This window comes from Pleurodeles waltl, chromosome 1_2, assembly GCF_031143425.1.
Source record: "Pleurodeles waltl isolate 20211129_DDA chromosome 1_2, aPleWal1.hap1.20221129, whole genome shotgun sequence".
Taxonomy (NCBI): Eukaryota; Metazoa; Chordata; class Amphibia; order Caudata; family Salamandridae; genus Pleurodeles; species Pleurodeles waltl.
In genome coordinates, this window is record NC_090437.1 from 850,899,483 (window position 1) to 850,915,843 (window position 16,361).

The 16,361-nt window shown below is 43.7% G+C and overlaps 1 protein-coding gene across 1 annotated transcript in view; it reads right to left on the reverse strand.

The window, feature by feature from the left end:
• The window catches only part of AGA (aspartylglucosaminidase), a 220,945-nt gene that overhangs the window by 62,276 nt on the left and 142,308 nt on the right, over positions 1–16,361 (reverse strand). The window contains exon 4 of the mRNA XM_069244707.1: positions 11,618–11,730. Within this exon, the coding sequence (XP_069100808.1) occupies positions 11,618–11,730 (113 nt within the window). The remainder of the gene's footprint in view (positions 1–11,617; positions 11,731–16,361) is intronic.

Consider the following 16,361-nt stretch of genomic DNA (forward strand, 5'->3'; position numbering starts at 1 on the left):
CAGTAGCTGCTGTTTATAGTTAAACTAAGTCCATCACCCTGTCCATCCATGTAACCATCTAAGCATCCAGTATACAAATTCAGCTAGTCATCCCTGTTTGTCCTCATGCTCACACATTCTTTGATAGTTTACAGTCAAGAATATGTAACCTCCGATTAGTTGTGTGCCTGCACGTGTTGTGTATTTGTCACTATTTGTGTTGCTTGTATGGAGGTGTCTGTATATTTGGCTTAGCAACTGTAGGTGTAGTTGTGTGTGTGTGTGTGTGTGTGTGTGTGCCGATGCCTGCTCTTGAATATGTGCAAGCCAATGTTTGATGGTAGAGGCTTGAACATGTTTGCGGTGTACATATGAATGCCTATCTGTGTTTTCAGCTAGGTGCTTTTGTGCCCTGTGCATGTCTGTTGGAAATTGACTTTTAATATTGTAGGTATTTAGCTGGGTAGCTGCCTGTCAGCACTATTAGATTGGTTGCATGAATGTGTGGGTACACAAGTGCCTGAATGTCCTGTCCTTTGAGTGCATGCCTTATACAACAGCCAGATCTATTGCGTTTGCCGATAGCTGATGGATTCTCAGTTCATCCGGCGCACTTTAATACCTCATTAAAGCTCCTGTACATTGAAGCACTTACAGTAAAATATTAAGCATTAACTAAGCCTCTAGTTCTAGTCTTAGGCCACGCCTTTAGATCTGACTTACAACTGAAAAGGAAATCAGATCTACTGGATTTGTTATTTTTTGTATTTAGCAATCTGTTGGAAGGCATGTGTTTCCTTGCTCACGTCCCTTCTTATATCTGTACTCCCTGAATGTGCTCTCTCTACTCCCCTCCCCCATTCCCTGAAACTCCAAACCTGGTTTTCCATTTTTATCTACTCTATTGTGTTTTTTTAAGAGGGACTAACATCTTTAAATGAGCCACTCACTTCCTTCTTTTGTACTCGCTTACACATTCATTTTACCTTCTAAATTGCCGTTTTAGTATGAATGTACCCCACAATAGAGTGGTAGATTAAAAGTAGCAGCCATGTCTCACTATCAGCAGACATCATAACGCACCTAAACATGAGTCACAAATAAAGCACACACTCATTGGGAGTCTTTGTGGAATAGGTTATCTTTAGTAGAAAACCATTGTAAAACGGACGCATGCTTGAGCATCCCTTATGATGCGTTTACGTGCAGTCAATAGAGAAGCATTGGCAAAGTTGAGATGAGACCTCTTGGCTTTTGCCTAGGTTTGTTTTTCTCTTCTGTATCTTCTAATTCATATTGAATTCTGAAATTGCGTGCCAACAGTATGCATGAGATAACAACAGAAACAAATATATAAACAATGCACTGGAACAAATATGCAGTCAATACCGGAAGAATGACAGATGTGTGGGTCTAATACTTAAAAGTTATTGATTCATTACTTGCCATTACTTAGTTTTAAAACACACACTTTGCCTATATTTAATTGATACTGTACTAAAGGTCAAAGTGGCAAAAGTGTTTAAAAATACGTATTAAACTTGTATCAACAATACCATTAAACTGTATCCATCCAAAGTCACAAGTACAGTTTCACTCTGGGTAAACTGTTCACCATATACAATAAAAAATAACCTTTCCTCTTCATAAACTGCAAATAATGTTTTCTAAGCATGCCAGGCAGCCGAAACGGCCTACCTGTCACTCAAATCCAACATAAAGCATTGAGGTTGAAAATTTGACGTTAGTTTTTAATCTGGAAATGTTTCAAGGGAACAGTGTGGAGTCAACAACATCTATCCAAGTGGCAACCTTTAAGATGACTAACATGGGTGGGTGCAAAAATGCCCCCTCGCCCCCTGTTCAGACACCACATCCACGGACACTTTAAACAGTGCTCAGCTAATAGGAAAGTGTGGTGCTTTAAGCAACCTACTTTTGGCGAAAAAACATCCAGAGAAACGCCTCTTATAACCAAGTGCTCCACAAGCTGTCCAAATGTCAGACCCTAAAATGGCTGACACCAGGACCAGGACTCCATGTGGATTAATCTCTACTCGACTACCCCAGTGTCACTACGAACATCCTACCCTTAGGGGTGAGCACTTAGTGGCACTACTCTACAACGCTCTATACGGGTAGGAACCTATAATATACACAACTAACCTACGGACCAGAACAAATATGGCACGGGCCCTCCCATCCTATGCCTGACACTAAGATGGCCACCTCCATTTAATACAGCTCTTTCTAGTGCATGCTCCATAACTTTCTTATTTCTGAACTACATGCACTGAGATCCTGAATTTCTCCACCTCAACAGCAACCCAAACTGCGGACAGGAAGGGACTCAGAATAATCCCTTACACTGCAAAGTGCTGTACCTTGCTATTCTGCATTGCAGCACCATATAAAATTATTTAAGTGTTACTAACCTAGGAAGGATACTGACTTCTGCACCTCACACTACCTCCCAACATTCAGCGCCTCCGTCAAACATCTCAAGGACTACAGAAACCCCACTAGGTGCATCCAACGTAAAGTATACAGTAAACTCCGTTCTCAAAACAGTGGACTCCAAACTGCACAACCCTAAAGAAGCGAGGGTAGGTCTGAAAGACACCAAACAAGACAAGACAGACAAAAGCAGGACCCACACCATTCCCCCGCTCCCCTGACTCCTCTGTAAAATCTAAGTCTGAAAACTCCGCAACTCTAGACCTAATTATGCAAAAACTCGACAAGCTACATGTGCTTGCTCAATTGAGAAAATCTCCCACAGAAACTATACACAGAGACCTTGCATCTTTGAATTAACAAATGATAAACTGGGCGGCAGAGTCTCTGAAATAGAGTCATGGATAAACCTTCTGGAAGACCACAAACACATCTCTTTAAAAAAACGTCATCAACCACCACCACCACGAGACTGGCTCAACTGGAAAAGAACATCACCAAGGTTGAAGACAGAAATAGAAGGGGCAACTTGCCCATTTTCAAACTTCCTGAAGGCAGTGAAAACCAAGCCCTTTCCTGTGAAACCTTCATTGAAAAATGGATCCCACAAGTACTCAATATAAACTTAGACAAGGACTTTGAAATAAGCCAAGCGCACAAAGTGCTCACACATAAGCCTGGAAACAGCAAAGCTCCAAGAGCCCTCATTTTCAGACCCCTCCTCTACATACATACTGAAGTCACAAATGAAGAAAATGCAGAGAATTACGTGACATGGCGCCTCTATTGGGATCTCTCTAGATTACTCGAAAGACACTGTCGGGAAACGAAAGGCGTTCTTTCCCAAAGGAAAATTCTGAAAGATCTCTCAATACAATTTTCATTTATTGGTCCTGCACAGATAAAAACAACTTCCTATGGCAAAACCATCATTTTTGAAAACCATAAGGAATAAGGATTTCCTACTTTGAGGAATTAGGATTTCCTACGTTGAGGAAATCTGAGACCTGAAAATGACTTCTTAAAAACTCAAGAAACTAAAGAAGGAATGGCTAACACTTAACACAAATCATTGCTACTAACTTTCACTAACTTTCTACTCGCTTAGTAACATAGGATAATCAGATTGCCCACACACTGCCTAAACAAAACCCAATTCATGTTCTTCCCATAATGCTAGTGATCTGTGATCGACCAATGGGATCGAAACATGGGTGTACATGCCCATTCTTCCAAAATAACGATAACAGGTCGAAATATTTGTTTGAGCTGCTTTTACTTCTTCGAACCGAAACAGAATAAAGTGGTCAGCAACCTACGAAACCTTAACTAAACTATCTAGCACCTACTAACCTATTAATAACCTAACAATCTACTGTTAACCCTAACCAATGGTAAGATTTCTCTTCTCTTCTTCAATGACTGGCACTGTATCTCTATAACGACCTTCAACCTGCTCTGGTTAAATCGGATGTTTTATAATTGCCTTCAACCTGATGACTGATCTACAGCAATGTTTCATCTTCTCAGTTTCAACAAAATTTTGATTTATCAAATCTCATATTCCATTAATTAATGCGGATACCAGCCTTACATTGTTATATTATACACATCTAGTGCCATCCAATGGATACTTGTTGTCCAATTGCCATAGAAACTGTGTTTTGACCCACAGGTTGGACAATACAAAATGCACTACCTGCAATACAGTAACCTGGGGGCATTCAACCGAATCACTGTCATCTCTGTTCAATCTATGTTGAGAATATACTGGCACTATGTGAACATTATGCTGGTACTAGGTTGATAATATCTTGGTTCTAGGTAGACACCTTACTAATAAGTCGTTGAAACTCTGTGAGCTCTATGTTGATACTACACTGACATTATGTTAGCACTAATTGACAGTAAATGGAGAATTTACTGCAAACTGTACATTGTACTCCATAATTATGAAACACATTGGGTACCATTTTTCACAACCATGGCTGATGACATAAAAACTTAACCCAGCAGAAATAATGACACATGTCACCAACTAACAACCATCCCACCAAAAGCCACCTCACTCACTACAAATATTACACTTTCACTATATACTATGACTACTATACCTGGAAATACATTAATATAAACAACAGAATACACATTATTATCCACAACCACTCAATGGCAAGTAACGCCCTAGGCACCACTATGGAAACAACGCCAGACACGCCAGTCATCATACAATATAGGTAAACATACCATAAGTAGACACGGTCATGACTCTTAATACACACCCTATTCCATACAGGACGCGGTAAGACTGCACTCAGGACCTAGGCTTGACCACTTGTGGCCTCCATCGCCTCTCTTCAGTTAGATTTTGTCAGATACCTCTTCGTGGTATCTAGATTATCTTCATAAATATTTAATCAATCTCTATACTATTTTCTCCATTTTCTTTTCACCTTTCATATATTTCCTCCTGTCCTGTACTACTCTACTATCGGCTTTCCCTCCTCCCTTCCCCATCCTCTCACCCCCATTCGGTTTCCCCTCACCCATGCCATTCCTGCAAACGCACCTGCCCAGCCCCCCACCCCCACCTTCACCTCAACAGCAAACAAGAACTGGCATTTAGCTGGTTAAAATCAACGAGAAGAGACACCTCCCACAAAAATGCAGAACATAAAAATCTCTCCCTTAATGTCAAAGGTCTAAATCACCCAACCAAATGGCAGAAAATCCTAGACTATACACATAAACTTAAGGGAGACCTAATTTCCTTTCAATAAACCAAGGTAGCAATGAAAGAGGCAATCCTCCTAAAAGAAAATAAAAAGCATGGGTTAGTGCCTTAGCGTATGCCCAGCACGAACAAAAAAAGTGGGCTGATCACCCTTATCTCAAAAGCCTATGGCCTCACTAGCCTGTCCTCAGAAGGCAGATGGCTTCTTACTAAAATACAGAGGGACAGAACTGAAATCATAGTCATGAACATCTATGCACCCAATAACGACAACCCTACCTTTTGAATTAATGTCAATATAAAACTCTCAACTTTACCTCACAACTGCAGAACTATTCTAGTAGGAGATTTCAATCTACCCTGGGATGCCACCCTTGACAGGAATTCTGCATGTCAATTTTAACCTAAGAAATCCCATAAACAAATGATGAAAATGTGCAATCCTCTTAAATTGAAAGACATATGCAAATTATATCAAAACAGTTAAAGCCAGGAAAGCCCCAGGCCCAGACTGCTTCCCAGCATCATTCTATCAAACTTGGGATACCTCCCTAATCACTCCCTTAGGAAACTTATTCGCCCACTTCTCCTGTACAGGCTCCGTTGAAGGCTCGTCGCGGAGGCAACCATAATTGTTATACCCAAAGAAGGGAAGGACCCATTCAGTCCCAAGAACTAATGATCCATATCCCTCATAAACACAGACTGCAAAAGATACGCAAAGATCCTACCCCTTAGAATAGAGCCCATTCTCAAAAACATGATACATCCCTCTCAATCAGGATTTATCAAAGGGAGATTCAGCGTGGATAATATCAGATTTTTTTAGCCATGCAACTGAAATGGGCAACCTCCTGCACCAATCGACCTGCGCAATGGCGCTAGTGCCAAGAAGGCCTTGATAAGGTATTGTGGACCTTCCTCCAAGCCTCACTCACCTCCTTCTACTTTTCCCCTGCTCTCTCAAAAATGATCCTTGCTCTACACAAAAAAACGAAAGTTAGAATAAACATCAATGGAAAGTTGTATAATCCCTTTTAACTCCAACAAGGAACCAAACAAGAATGCCCTCTTTCCCCCCTACTATTTCTACTAACGCTAGAACCCCCTAATTACATTGATCCGAGAAAATCCATTCATCCCCGGTATAACTTTGTCATCAGGCACACAAAAACTAGCCGCTTACGCGGATGACATTCTCCTTTTTACTACCCAAGCAGACTCAGCCTTGCCGCACATCATATCCACCATCAACGACTACTCTAAGATGTCAGGTTATCTACTTCAACAAGGAAAATACAGGGGTTCTTCCTCTCTTTATGTACTGCAACAGTTCACACATCAGCCCTTATGGATTCAAATGGACCCCAGATAAGATAAAATACCTGGGTATATGGTTCACCCATAACCTTAAAGACTCCACTGATCTCAACAAGAAAAAGACGCTAGGTAACAAAGATAGATTAGACAAATGGTCACCCAGGTTCATTACTTGGTGGGGTAGAATAGAATCTATCAAAATGATGATTACAACCCCTCTTTACCTTTTTAATCATAATGCCACCCCCCCCCCCCCATATACCTCTGAGGCACCTTTTTTTTTTTTTTACTAAAATAGACATGTTACTTACCAAATTCCTCTGGAAGTCTAAAAAGCCCAGAATTTCCCTAAAGAAACTGAGACTTCCTAAAAAACTTGCCAGCCTAAACTTACCTGACTACCTGAGATGCCAATATGCCTTCCTAGCGAATCAGGGGAGCTACTGGCTCTTAACCACCAACAACTCCTTGCCACAATGGCTCAATATTGAAATCGACCTCGCTAAACCCTTATCCCTCACTTCATTTCTAACCGTCAAGAAAATTAAAACACACCACTTTATAAACATTCTATCCAGCACAGTATAGGCACTCTGAAAAATCAACAACAAATTACCCAAGAAAATTAAACACTCATGTCTAGCCTCGCTATGGCAACATTAAAGCTTAAAAATAGAATGGAGAACGATGTATATAGAGAAATGGGCAGAAAAATACATCTTCCTGGTAATAGCTGCACCCTCTCAGAACCCAAACCATTCTCTCAAATTAAAGACAAATTTGACTTAAACAACCTAGACCTTTACCATTTCCTTAAAATAAAATCACTTATAGCCAAACATAAACCTCCAACTCCCCCCCATCTACCCAACACAATAGAAAAATCAACCAAAGACAGTCACTTAGCTTCCAAACTGTACTCCCTCCTATCCCCCACAAAAACCTCACTACATAAACCAACACAAGACAAGCGGGAAACTCTACTATCAAACTCCAACAACACTCCAAAGGTCTCACCGGATTGACCATCTACTTGAAGTAACCTCACTTACAACATAATAACTCCATCACTAGCACAAAGCAGATAGTGGATTTTCAATATGGCCCACTGGACTCCAGCCAAACATTATAAACTAGGCCTCTGATCTTCTGACACATCAGAGCTGTGAAAAGGAAACAGAAGACTTAAAACACGTACTAATGGAGTGAGTGCACCTCCACCAAAAAGGTCTGGCAGGACATCATTAATACAATATCTCAAATCCTTTATAAAAACTTGTAGGAAAGTACCATCTTGCCTGGCATGTTACCCCCATATTTTCACTGTATATATGTTGTTTTAGTTGTATGTGTCACTGGGACCCTGCCAGCCAGGGCCCCAGTGCTCATAAGTGTGCCCTGTATGTGTTACCTGTGTTATGACTAACTGTCTCACTGAGGCTCTGCTATCCAGAACCTCAGTGGTTATGCTCTCTCATTTCTTTCCAAATGGTCACTAACAGGCTAGTGACCAATTTCACCAATTTACATTGGCATACTGGAACACCCTTATAATTCCCTAGTATATGGTACTGAGGTACCCAGGGTATTGGGGTTCCAGGAGACCCCTATGGGCTGCAGCACATCTTGTGCCACCCATAGGGAGCTCTGACAATTCTTACACAGGCCTGCCACTGCAGCCTGAGTGAAATAACGTCCACGTTATTTCACAGCCATTTACCACTGCACTTAAGTAACTTATAAGTCACCTATATGTCTAACCTTTACCTGGTAAAGGTTGGGTGCTAAGTTACTTAGTGTGTGGGCACCCTGGCACTAGCCAAGGTGCCCCCACATTGTTCAGGGCAAATTCCCCGGACTTTGTGAGTGCGGGGACACCATTACACGGGTGCACTATACATAGGTCACTACCTATGTATAGCTTCACAATGGTAACTCCGAATATGGCCATGTAACATGTCTAAGATCATGGAATTGCCCCTCCCAATGCCATCCTGGCATTGGTGAGACAATCCCATGATCCCACGGGTCTCTAGCACAGACCCGGGTACTGCCAAACTACCTTTCCCGGGGTTTCACTGCAGCTGCTGCTGCTGCCAACCCCTCAGACAGGTTTCTGCCCTCCTGGGGTCCAGCCAGGCTTGGCCCAGGAAGGCAGAACAAAGAACTTCCTCAGAGAGAGGGTGTTACACCCTCTCCCTTTGGAATAAGGTGTCAGGGCTGGGGAGGAGTAGCCTCCCCCAGCCTCTGGAAATGCTTTGATGGGCACAGATGGTGCCCATCTCTGCATAAGCCAGTCTACACCGGTTCAGGGATCCCCCAGCCCTGCTCTGGCGCGAAACTGGACAAAGGAAAGGGGAGTGACCACTCCCCTGACCTGCACCTCCCCTGGGAGGTGCCCAGAGCTCCTCCAGTGTGCTCCAGACCTCTGCCATCTTGGAAACAGAGGTGCTGCTGGCACACTGGACTGCTCTGAGTGGCCTGGGCCAGCAGGTGACGTCAGAGACTTCCTTCTGATAGGCTCCTCCAGGTGTTGCTAGCCTATCCTCTCTCCTAAGTAGCCAAACCTCCTTTTCTGGCTATTTAGGGTCTCTGCTTTGGGGAATTCTTTAGATAACGAATGCAAGAGCTCATCTGAGTTCCTCTGCATCTCTCTCCACCTTCTGCCAAGGAATCGACTGCTGACCGCGCTGGAAGCCTGCAAAACTGCAACAAAGTAGCAAAGACGACTACTGCGACCTTGTAACGCTGATCCTGCCGCCTTCTCGACTGTTTTCCTGGTGGTGCATGCTGTGGGGGTAGTCTGCCTCCTCTCTGCACTAGAAGCTCCGAAGAAATCTCCTGTGGGTCGACGGAACCTTCCCCCTGCAACCGCAGGCACCAAAGAACTGCATCACCGGTCCTCTTGGTCTCCTCTCAGCACGACGAGCGAGGTCCCTTGAACTCAGCAACTCTGTCCAAGTGACTCCCACAGTCCAGTGACTCTTCAGTCCAAGTTTGGTGGAGGTAAGTCCTTGCCTCCCCACGCTAGACTGCATTGCTGGGAACCGCGTGATTTGCAGCTGCTCCGGCTCCTCTGCACTCTTCCAGGATTTCCTTTGTGCACAGCCAAGCCTGGGTCCCAGACACTCTAACCTGCAGTGCACGACCTCCTGAGTTGTCCTCCGGCATCGTGGGACCTTCCTTTGTGACTTCGGGTGAGCTCCGGTTCACTCCACTTCGTAGTGCCTGTTCCAGCACTTCTGCGGGTGCTGCTTGCTTCTGAGTGGGCTCCTTGTCTTGCTGGGCGCCCCCTCTGTCTCCTCACGCAATTGGCGACATCCTGGTCCCTCCTGGGCCACAGCAGCATCCAAAAACCCTAACCGCGACCCTTGCAGCTAGCAAGGCTTGTTTGCGGTCTTTCTGCACGGAAACACCTCTGCAAGCTTCTTCACGACGTGGGACATCCATCCTCCAAAGGGGAAGTTTCTAGCCCTTATTGTTCTTGCAGAATCCACAGCATCTACCATCCGGTGGCAGCTTCTTTGCACCCACAGCTGGCATTTCCTGGGCATCTGCCCACTCCCGACTTGATCGTGACTCTTGGACTTGGTCCCCTTGTTCCACAGGTACTCTCATCTGGAAATCCATCGTTGTTGCATTGCTGGTGTTGGTCTTCCTTGCAGAATTCCCCTATCACGACTTCTGTGCTCTCTGGGGAACTTAGGTGCACTTTGCACCCACTTTTCAGGGTCTTGGGGTGGGCTATTTTTCTAACCCTCACTGTTTTCTTACAGTCCCAGCGACCCTCTACAAGGTCACATAGGTTTGGGGTCCATTTGTGATTCGCATTCCACTTTGAGTATATGGTTTGTGTTGCCCCTATACCTATGTGCTCTCATTGCAATCTATTGTGACTGTACATTGCTTGCATTGCTTTCTATTGCTATTACTGCATATTTTTGGTATTGTGTACATATATCTTGTGTATATTTGCTATCCTCATACTGAGGGTACTCACTGAGATACTTTTGGCATATTGTCATAAAAATAAAGTACCTTTATTTTTAGTATATCTGTGTATTGTGTTTGATATTGTGCATATGACACCAGTGGTATAGTAGGAGCTTTACACGTCTCCTAGTTCAGCCTAAGTTGCTCTGCTAAGCTACCTTTTCTATCAGCCTAAGCTGCTAGACACCCCTCTACACTAATAAGGGATACCTGGACCTGGTGCAAGGTGTAAGTACCCCTTGGTACCCACTACAAGCTAGGCCAGCCTCCTACAAAACTGACTTTTACTTTAGCCTCTATTACATTAGGCATCCTCCCCACTGACATTAAACATGCATTAAACAAAGAGGACTGTCTCCTATGGGACGTTCTAGTAACAACTGGCATTAAAGTTATCTTCAATGAATGGAATGACTCATCCAAACTATACACCGACACATGGTGGGAATGTGTCAAATTCACCAGAACTGCCTGTAACTCACTAAACGTATAATTGATGACAACACCAATTAAGAATTGTAAACTCTGGTGTAAACTATGTCTCACTTGTCTATGTAACCACAATCATCAGATCACTCAATCGTTCATGCATTCACTCACTCATACTCCTCCCCTTCCTTCTCTCACCACTTGCCCACCTCCTCCTCTCACTATCCACCCCTCCCCCATGTACTCCCTACTTTTCACTCCCTATCATCATCATCTTCTCTTCTCTCGTCTCTGCTCTTTTACTCTGACTCATTCATCCGCAACTGAGGTACCTTAATCATTCACCAAAACATCAAACACTGCTCTGTCACAATACATACACTGATTAAACTCATCTCACCATTGCAAACAAATACACTTATCTCTACCCTCTACTTTTGTAAATGTAGACTGACTCCTCATGCTATACCCCAAACCACTGTTCCACTTTGATTTGATGGTACCATACAATGTAATGTTTCTTTTCATTTGTGTTATTTAATTTTCCTATTGTAGAAAATCCCAATAAAACACTGTTTAAATAAACAAAAGATGACGAACATAGCTTTTTAGAGCTCATGGTAAGATCAGAATTTATTGCACAACTTTGCACAGTTTCAAACATTTGCTGGTGTTTGCATTTACAGAATTTAGAACATACAGTACCTTACGGGCATTCGGTTGGCAGTTTTCATTTAGCCATTTTGAATATATAGAAAGGGAATGATTGGTGGTTAAATCTTCACTCAGAAATCCCATACTTTGTGCAAACATGGAGGCTAATGAAGAAAAAGAAAAAATTCTACTTGAAATACACCTGTTTACATCATAAAGATTAAATTTTTGCTTTGCCTTTCAAAAAACATACATCTTCATTCTGACGTCAGCATGAATTTTACAGGAGAAAGGCAGACATGTTATTAACGATATCTGGAGGTGTATAAAAATATTATAATTTCAAGTTTAAATTAACGAAGTGTCTATTACCATATAACAATCTTGGCTTCTAGAGAGGAAAAAAAATCATTAAATGATTGTGTGGACACAATGATGTCTTGGTTAAGGTTGCTAATGCCAAATACTCAAAGCGGAAGCACTGGAGGGTTTTTGTAAGGTATTTTTAATTAGTCACATAAGTAGGGCCTACATTCAGTTCACCTCCAAATGGGTTCTCCCTCAAAGAAGGAATTTCATGCACTAACAATGCCTCTACGTTTAGTACAGTTATTCGTGTATCATATGTTAGCTAATGTCAGCCAAACTCTACAATATAAGGATAGTGTAAGTAACAGAGGAGGTGCTTGACCACAGAGAGGGATTTGGCAGCAATCTTAGTGCCTTTATGAGGTCACTGATGAAAGAGCGACTCTGCAATGTCATATTTCATGAGTTGTCAGATCAGTTTGAGTAGCTCATCCAATTCTGTTTTCAGATCTGGCTTAGACACAACTTTAGATGTCTCAGTAGACACATGTATCAACAGAATTCATAAATAAAAAATAGCCACTTATATACATGCGTAGATGGGCTTCGGGTCTGCCTTTTTCAGCCATCTTGAGCTGTCCACCTGAAATTCACATTTTGCTTCCACCCACCACACAATACAGCATTGGGCAAAGGGTAAGCTCCCATCGGCCATTGGCTGTCAAGCACCATGAGTGACAGTACATTGCATCATCACAGTTGTGCATCTGCCTAAAAAGTGCCCTGGCTGGAGGGCTAATACTTAACCAATGCTTTTCTCTTTCCATTCTTTGTCCTTATTTAGTTTTCTTTAATCTTCATTGTGCATTTAAACAATGTCTTCAAGTTACAGTAATTCATAGCCATTAATACCTTTCCTTTGTGCAACCATGAATAATTATTTTCTGGTGATGTGCATTAAAAAAGATAAAAGAATCCTGTAACTGCACCACCCTCGTTAAAGCACTCCTACTGCTCTACTAAAATTATCTGTAATAGTAAATGTATTAATATTTTTATTGGAAGCATTTACCCCTTACATTTAATCAGCTGCATAATTTCTGTTCTTTTCCTATTTCTGTGGCATATGCTTTCGATTAAAATGAATACATAAATAAATAGCCATCATGCTACATTGTTACAGGCAGACCGAATAGGGGAAAAACGTAAAGCAGTTACCAACTAAAATAAAGGATTTTTGAAAAGCAAGCCCATGAACGAGTGATAGTGAAGGCCGTGCAGTGGCCATGGTTAAAAGCCCAGATACATACCAAAACGTCGGAAAGGCAGCGCTTGCGCACTCCTATGCTCGACCTAACAAGGATCAGATGCACTATATAGGCATGAGCAGCAAAAAAAGTGAGAGCAATACATCCATAAGCAAGTTTTTTTTTTGTTCTCCTAGCCTGTCCAGGTTTGCTGAAGAGCAGCAGACACCCTGCAATAACAGCAATCTCCTTACTTTCCAAGGCCTTACTTGTGTGCTGAGGAGATCTGTTGGTGGGCAAATAAGCAGGCCTCCGTAACCGATGGACGTTGTGACACACTATGGAAAAGGCATAGCCGCCTTGTCTCTTGAACCAGTGTTGCTGGGCCTTTTGTAGTATGCGATGGGTGTGAGGCAGTGACCAATGGGTGCTCTTGAGGTAGTTGACAGCCTACATAGCCTTCCTGCACACACTCCAAGTCTTTTTCGCTGTCACACCTTTCATAAAGGTAATTGGAAGAATAGCAGGTGATGTTTTTTTTCAGTAAAGTGTTGAACAGGGAGCCTCCATACACATAAAAAAGCATGCTTCTGAATTTGGATTCGTATCAACAAAGAATATGGATTTGTATCAACAAAGAATGTAAGAGAAATGCTCTGCACCTTTCCACAGTGGGGCTTTCAACACTCCCAACTACCAATTATTAATACAGAAATAGCTACCAAAGAACGGTGTGGGGTACAAGATTATTATTAGTATGTTACACCCATTAGAGTAAGATTTTGTTTCCAGAAATCCATCTGAAAAGCTAACCCTGATGTTTTAGCTGCTAGGCAAGATTTGGTGATCACAACTGTTAGAAATGGGGTTTCTGGTTGGCCTGGGTGTACACCTAAGCCAGGCAGAACCTACCCATTCTAGTCAGGGCGATGCAGTTACACACCCAAGATAACCCCTGCTCACCCCCTTTGTAGCTTGGCACGAGCAGTCAGGCCTACCCCAGAGGCAATGTGTAAAGCGATTGTACAACACACTAAATACACGTCATGTACTATCCCTACCACAAAGGAAACACAGCACCAAGTTATATAAAAATAAACTGTATTGCATACAACATTATTAGACCAAAAATAACATGTCAGTAATACCCTGCTACTCAAGCACTTGTCAGAACATTAAACAGTACTATTACTCTGCGAAAGCCAGAAGTAGTCACATACAACACATAGATTACTGGTTATCCTGCAACATAATCAATAGTCAGATGAACACAGCTAAAATAGTGCACGTGATAATAAACATACATCATAGATACCCAGACATCATTAGAAATACAAATATCATGAGAAACATTTCTCAAGTGACAGGTCATTAGTAGCACCAACAGAAATGTACATAGCCTGCACCTTCCTAATAGGCACATATCATAGTACCACAATTATGTCATTAGGGGTGCCAAGACCTTGTCAGGGCTGCACCCTCACTAATGCATATAGTCCTAGGGCACCTAGTCATGTCATCTGGGTCACTCACGACCGAGAATAAGGAAGTAACCACCCACAGTTTCCCCAGTACACCAGTCCCTGCTCCACCACGCTTCTAAGCTGGGGCTCGCTCTGCTCTCTTGGGAGCACCCCACCTGCTCAACCTACTCAGAGAAGGGAAAAAGGGAGGGGAGAGGCACAGGCGGCTAGGCCGGCATGGGACCTCCACTGAGGTTCCCCTCCCACTCCAGCCAGCCATTGCACCCTGCATCAGACAACCCCTACCTTGGGGACGATTCTTCTCCCCCTCTGTAGTCCAGGTCCGCGGTGAAGGGGTGCAGTGAGGGGAGAGATGGGTGGATCCAGCCAGCCCTGTCTCCCGCCGTCATTGGAGACTGAGTACCTCCAGGCACATACAAGCTGGGTGGGGTGAGCCTCCTGGCTTGGGACCCTTCCCAGCCCAGGAGGCAGGAGAATCTACTCCTTCCGGCCCGGCTGCAGTCCTTCTGGTGGATCTGAGCTGCAGCAGTGAAGTCACCTAATCAGGTATCTGCCTGTGCCCCGGGGGCACGCTCCTCAGTGCTCCTTTCCCAAGGGAACCACGTGGAGTGCAATCGCTCCATCCTTTGTTTGCCTGTGCCCGGGGGCACCTCATGAAGCACGGGTTGCAGCAGGTGATAATTTCCTCGGGGAGAAGTCCGAAAGTGCTCCAAATGCGCTGAAACAAATAAAACAAAGTGCCCCTTACATGATACGCTCAGGACACGCTTCTGCTACACAGGTAAAGTGCTCCACCTGCACTACTACAGTGCAGGGGAACAGGGGCCTCAGCACCCAGCCCCTGGAGACAAAAGAAGGAAACACATGGTGGTAGGGCCCACAAAACAGGCCAGCGAAACGGGTTGCATTCAGTGGCAGTTCCTCCTAGTGACCCAGCAGGTCACAGGTCAGCTCAACAGCAGCAGTCTATGGTGGTTCCCGATGAGTCCCTCCAGCAGCATTCGGAGTCCAAGTTAGTAGTCCAAAAGTCTCTCTTTACATGGGGAAAAAACCCTTTACTTAACACAGTTTTGCACAAGCTTTCACAGAAGGGGAAGAAGAGGTTCCAACCAGTTCCAACTGGTTCTAGGAGTGTCCCCTCTCTCTTCCAGTACAGGCTCCAGACATCAGCTGGGGTAAACAAGCCCTGTGTGTGAGGCCAGGGCACAGCCTTCACAAATGCAGGTGTGCCCCACCCCACCTTCCCTTCGCTCAGCCCAGGAAGACCATTCAATATGCAGATGCACCTCGGACACCTCCACCCTTCTTGTGTACAGGTTGTCTGAAAAGTATGCACAAAGGCCAGCTGTCACTCTGCCCCAGACGTGGATTGGAGTCAAGCTGCAAAACACCCGAGTCATAAGCACAGAGAAACGCTCACTTTCTAGAAGTGGCATTTGTATAATGGTAATAAAACAAATCTACCTACACCAGTAAGCAGCATTTCTCACTACGATTACAACCATACCAGACATGCCTACGCTACCCCTCATAGATCAGACACTATCCCCTATACATAAGGCAGGGCATTTCTAATGCAATCCTTTGAGCAAGGCAGCACTCACAGCAGTGAGAAACCAAATAGGCTGTTTGTCACTACCAGGACAGGCCACACAACCAGGCACATGTCCTGCCTCTTACATACGTAGCACCCTGCCTATAGGGCTAGCTAGGGCCTACCTTAGGGGTGACTTACATGTAGTAAAAGGGGATCTC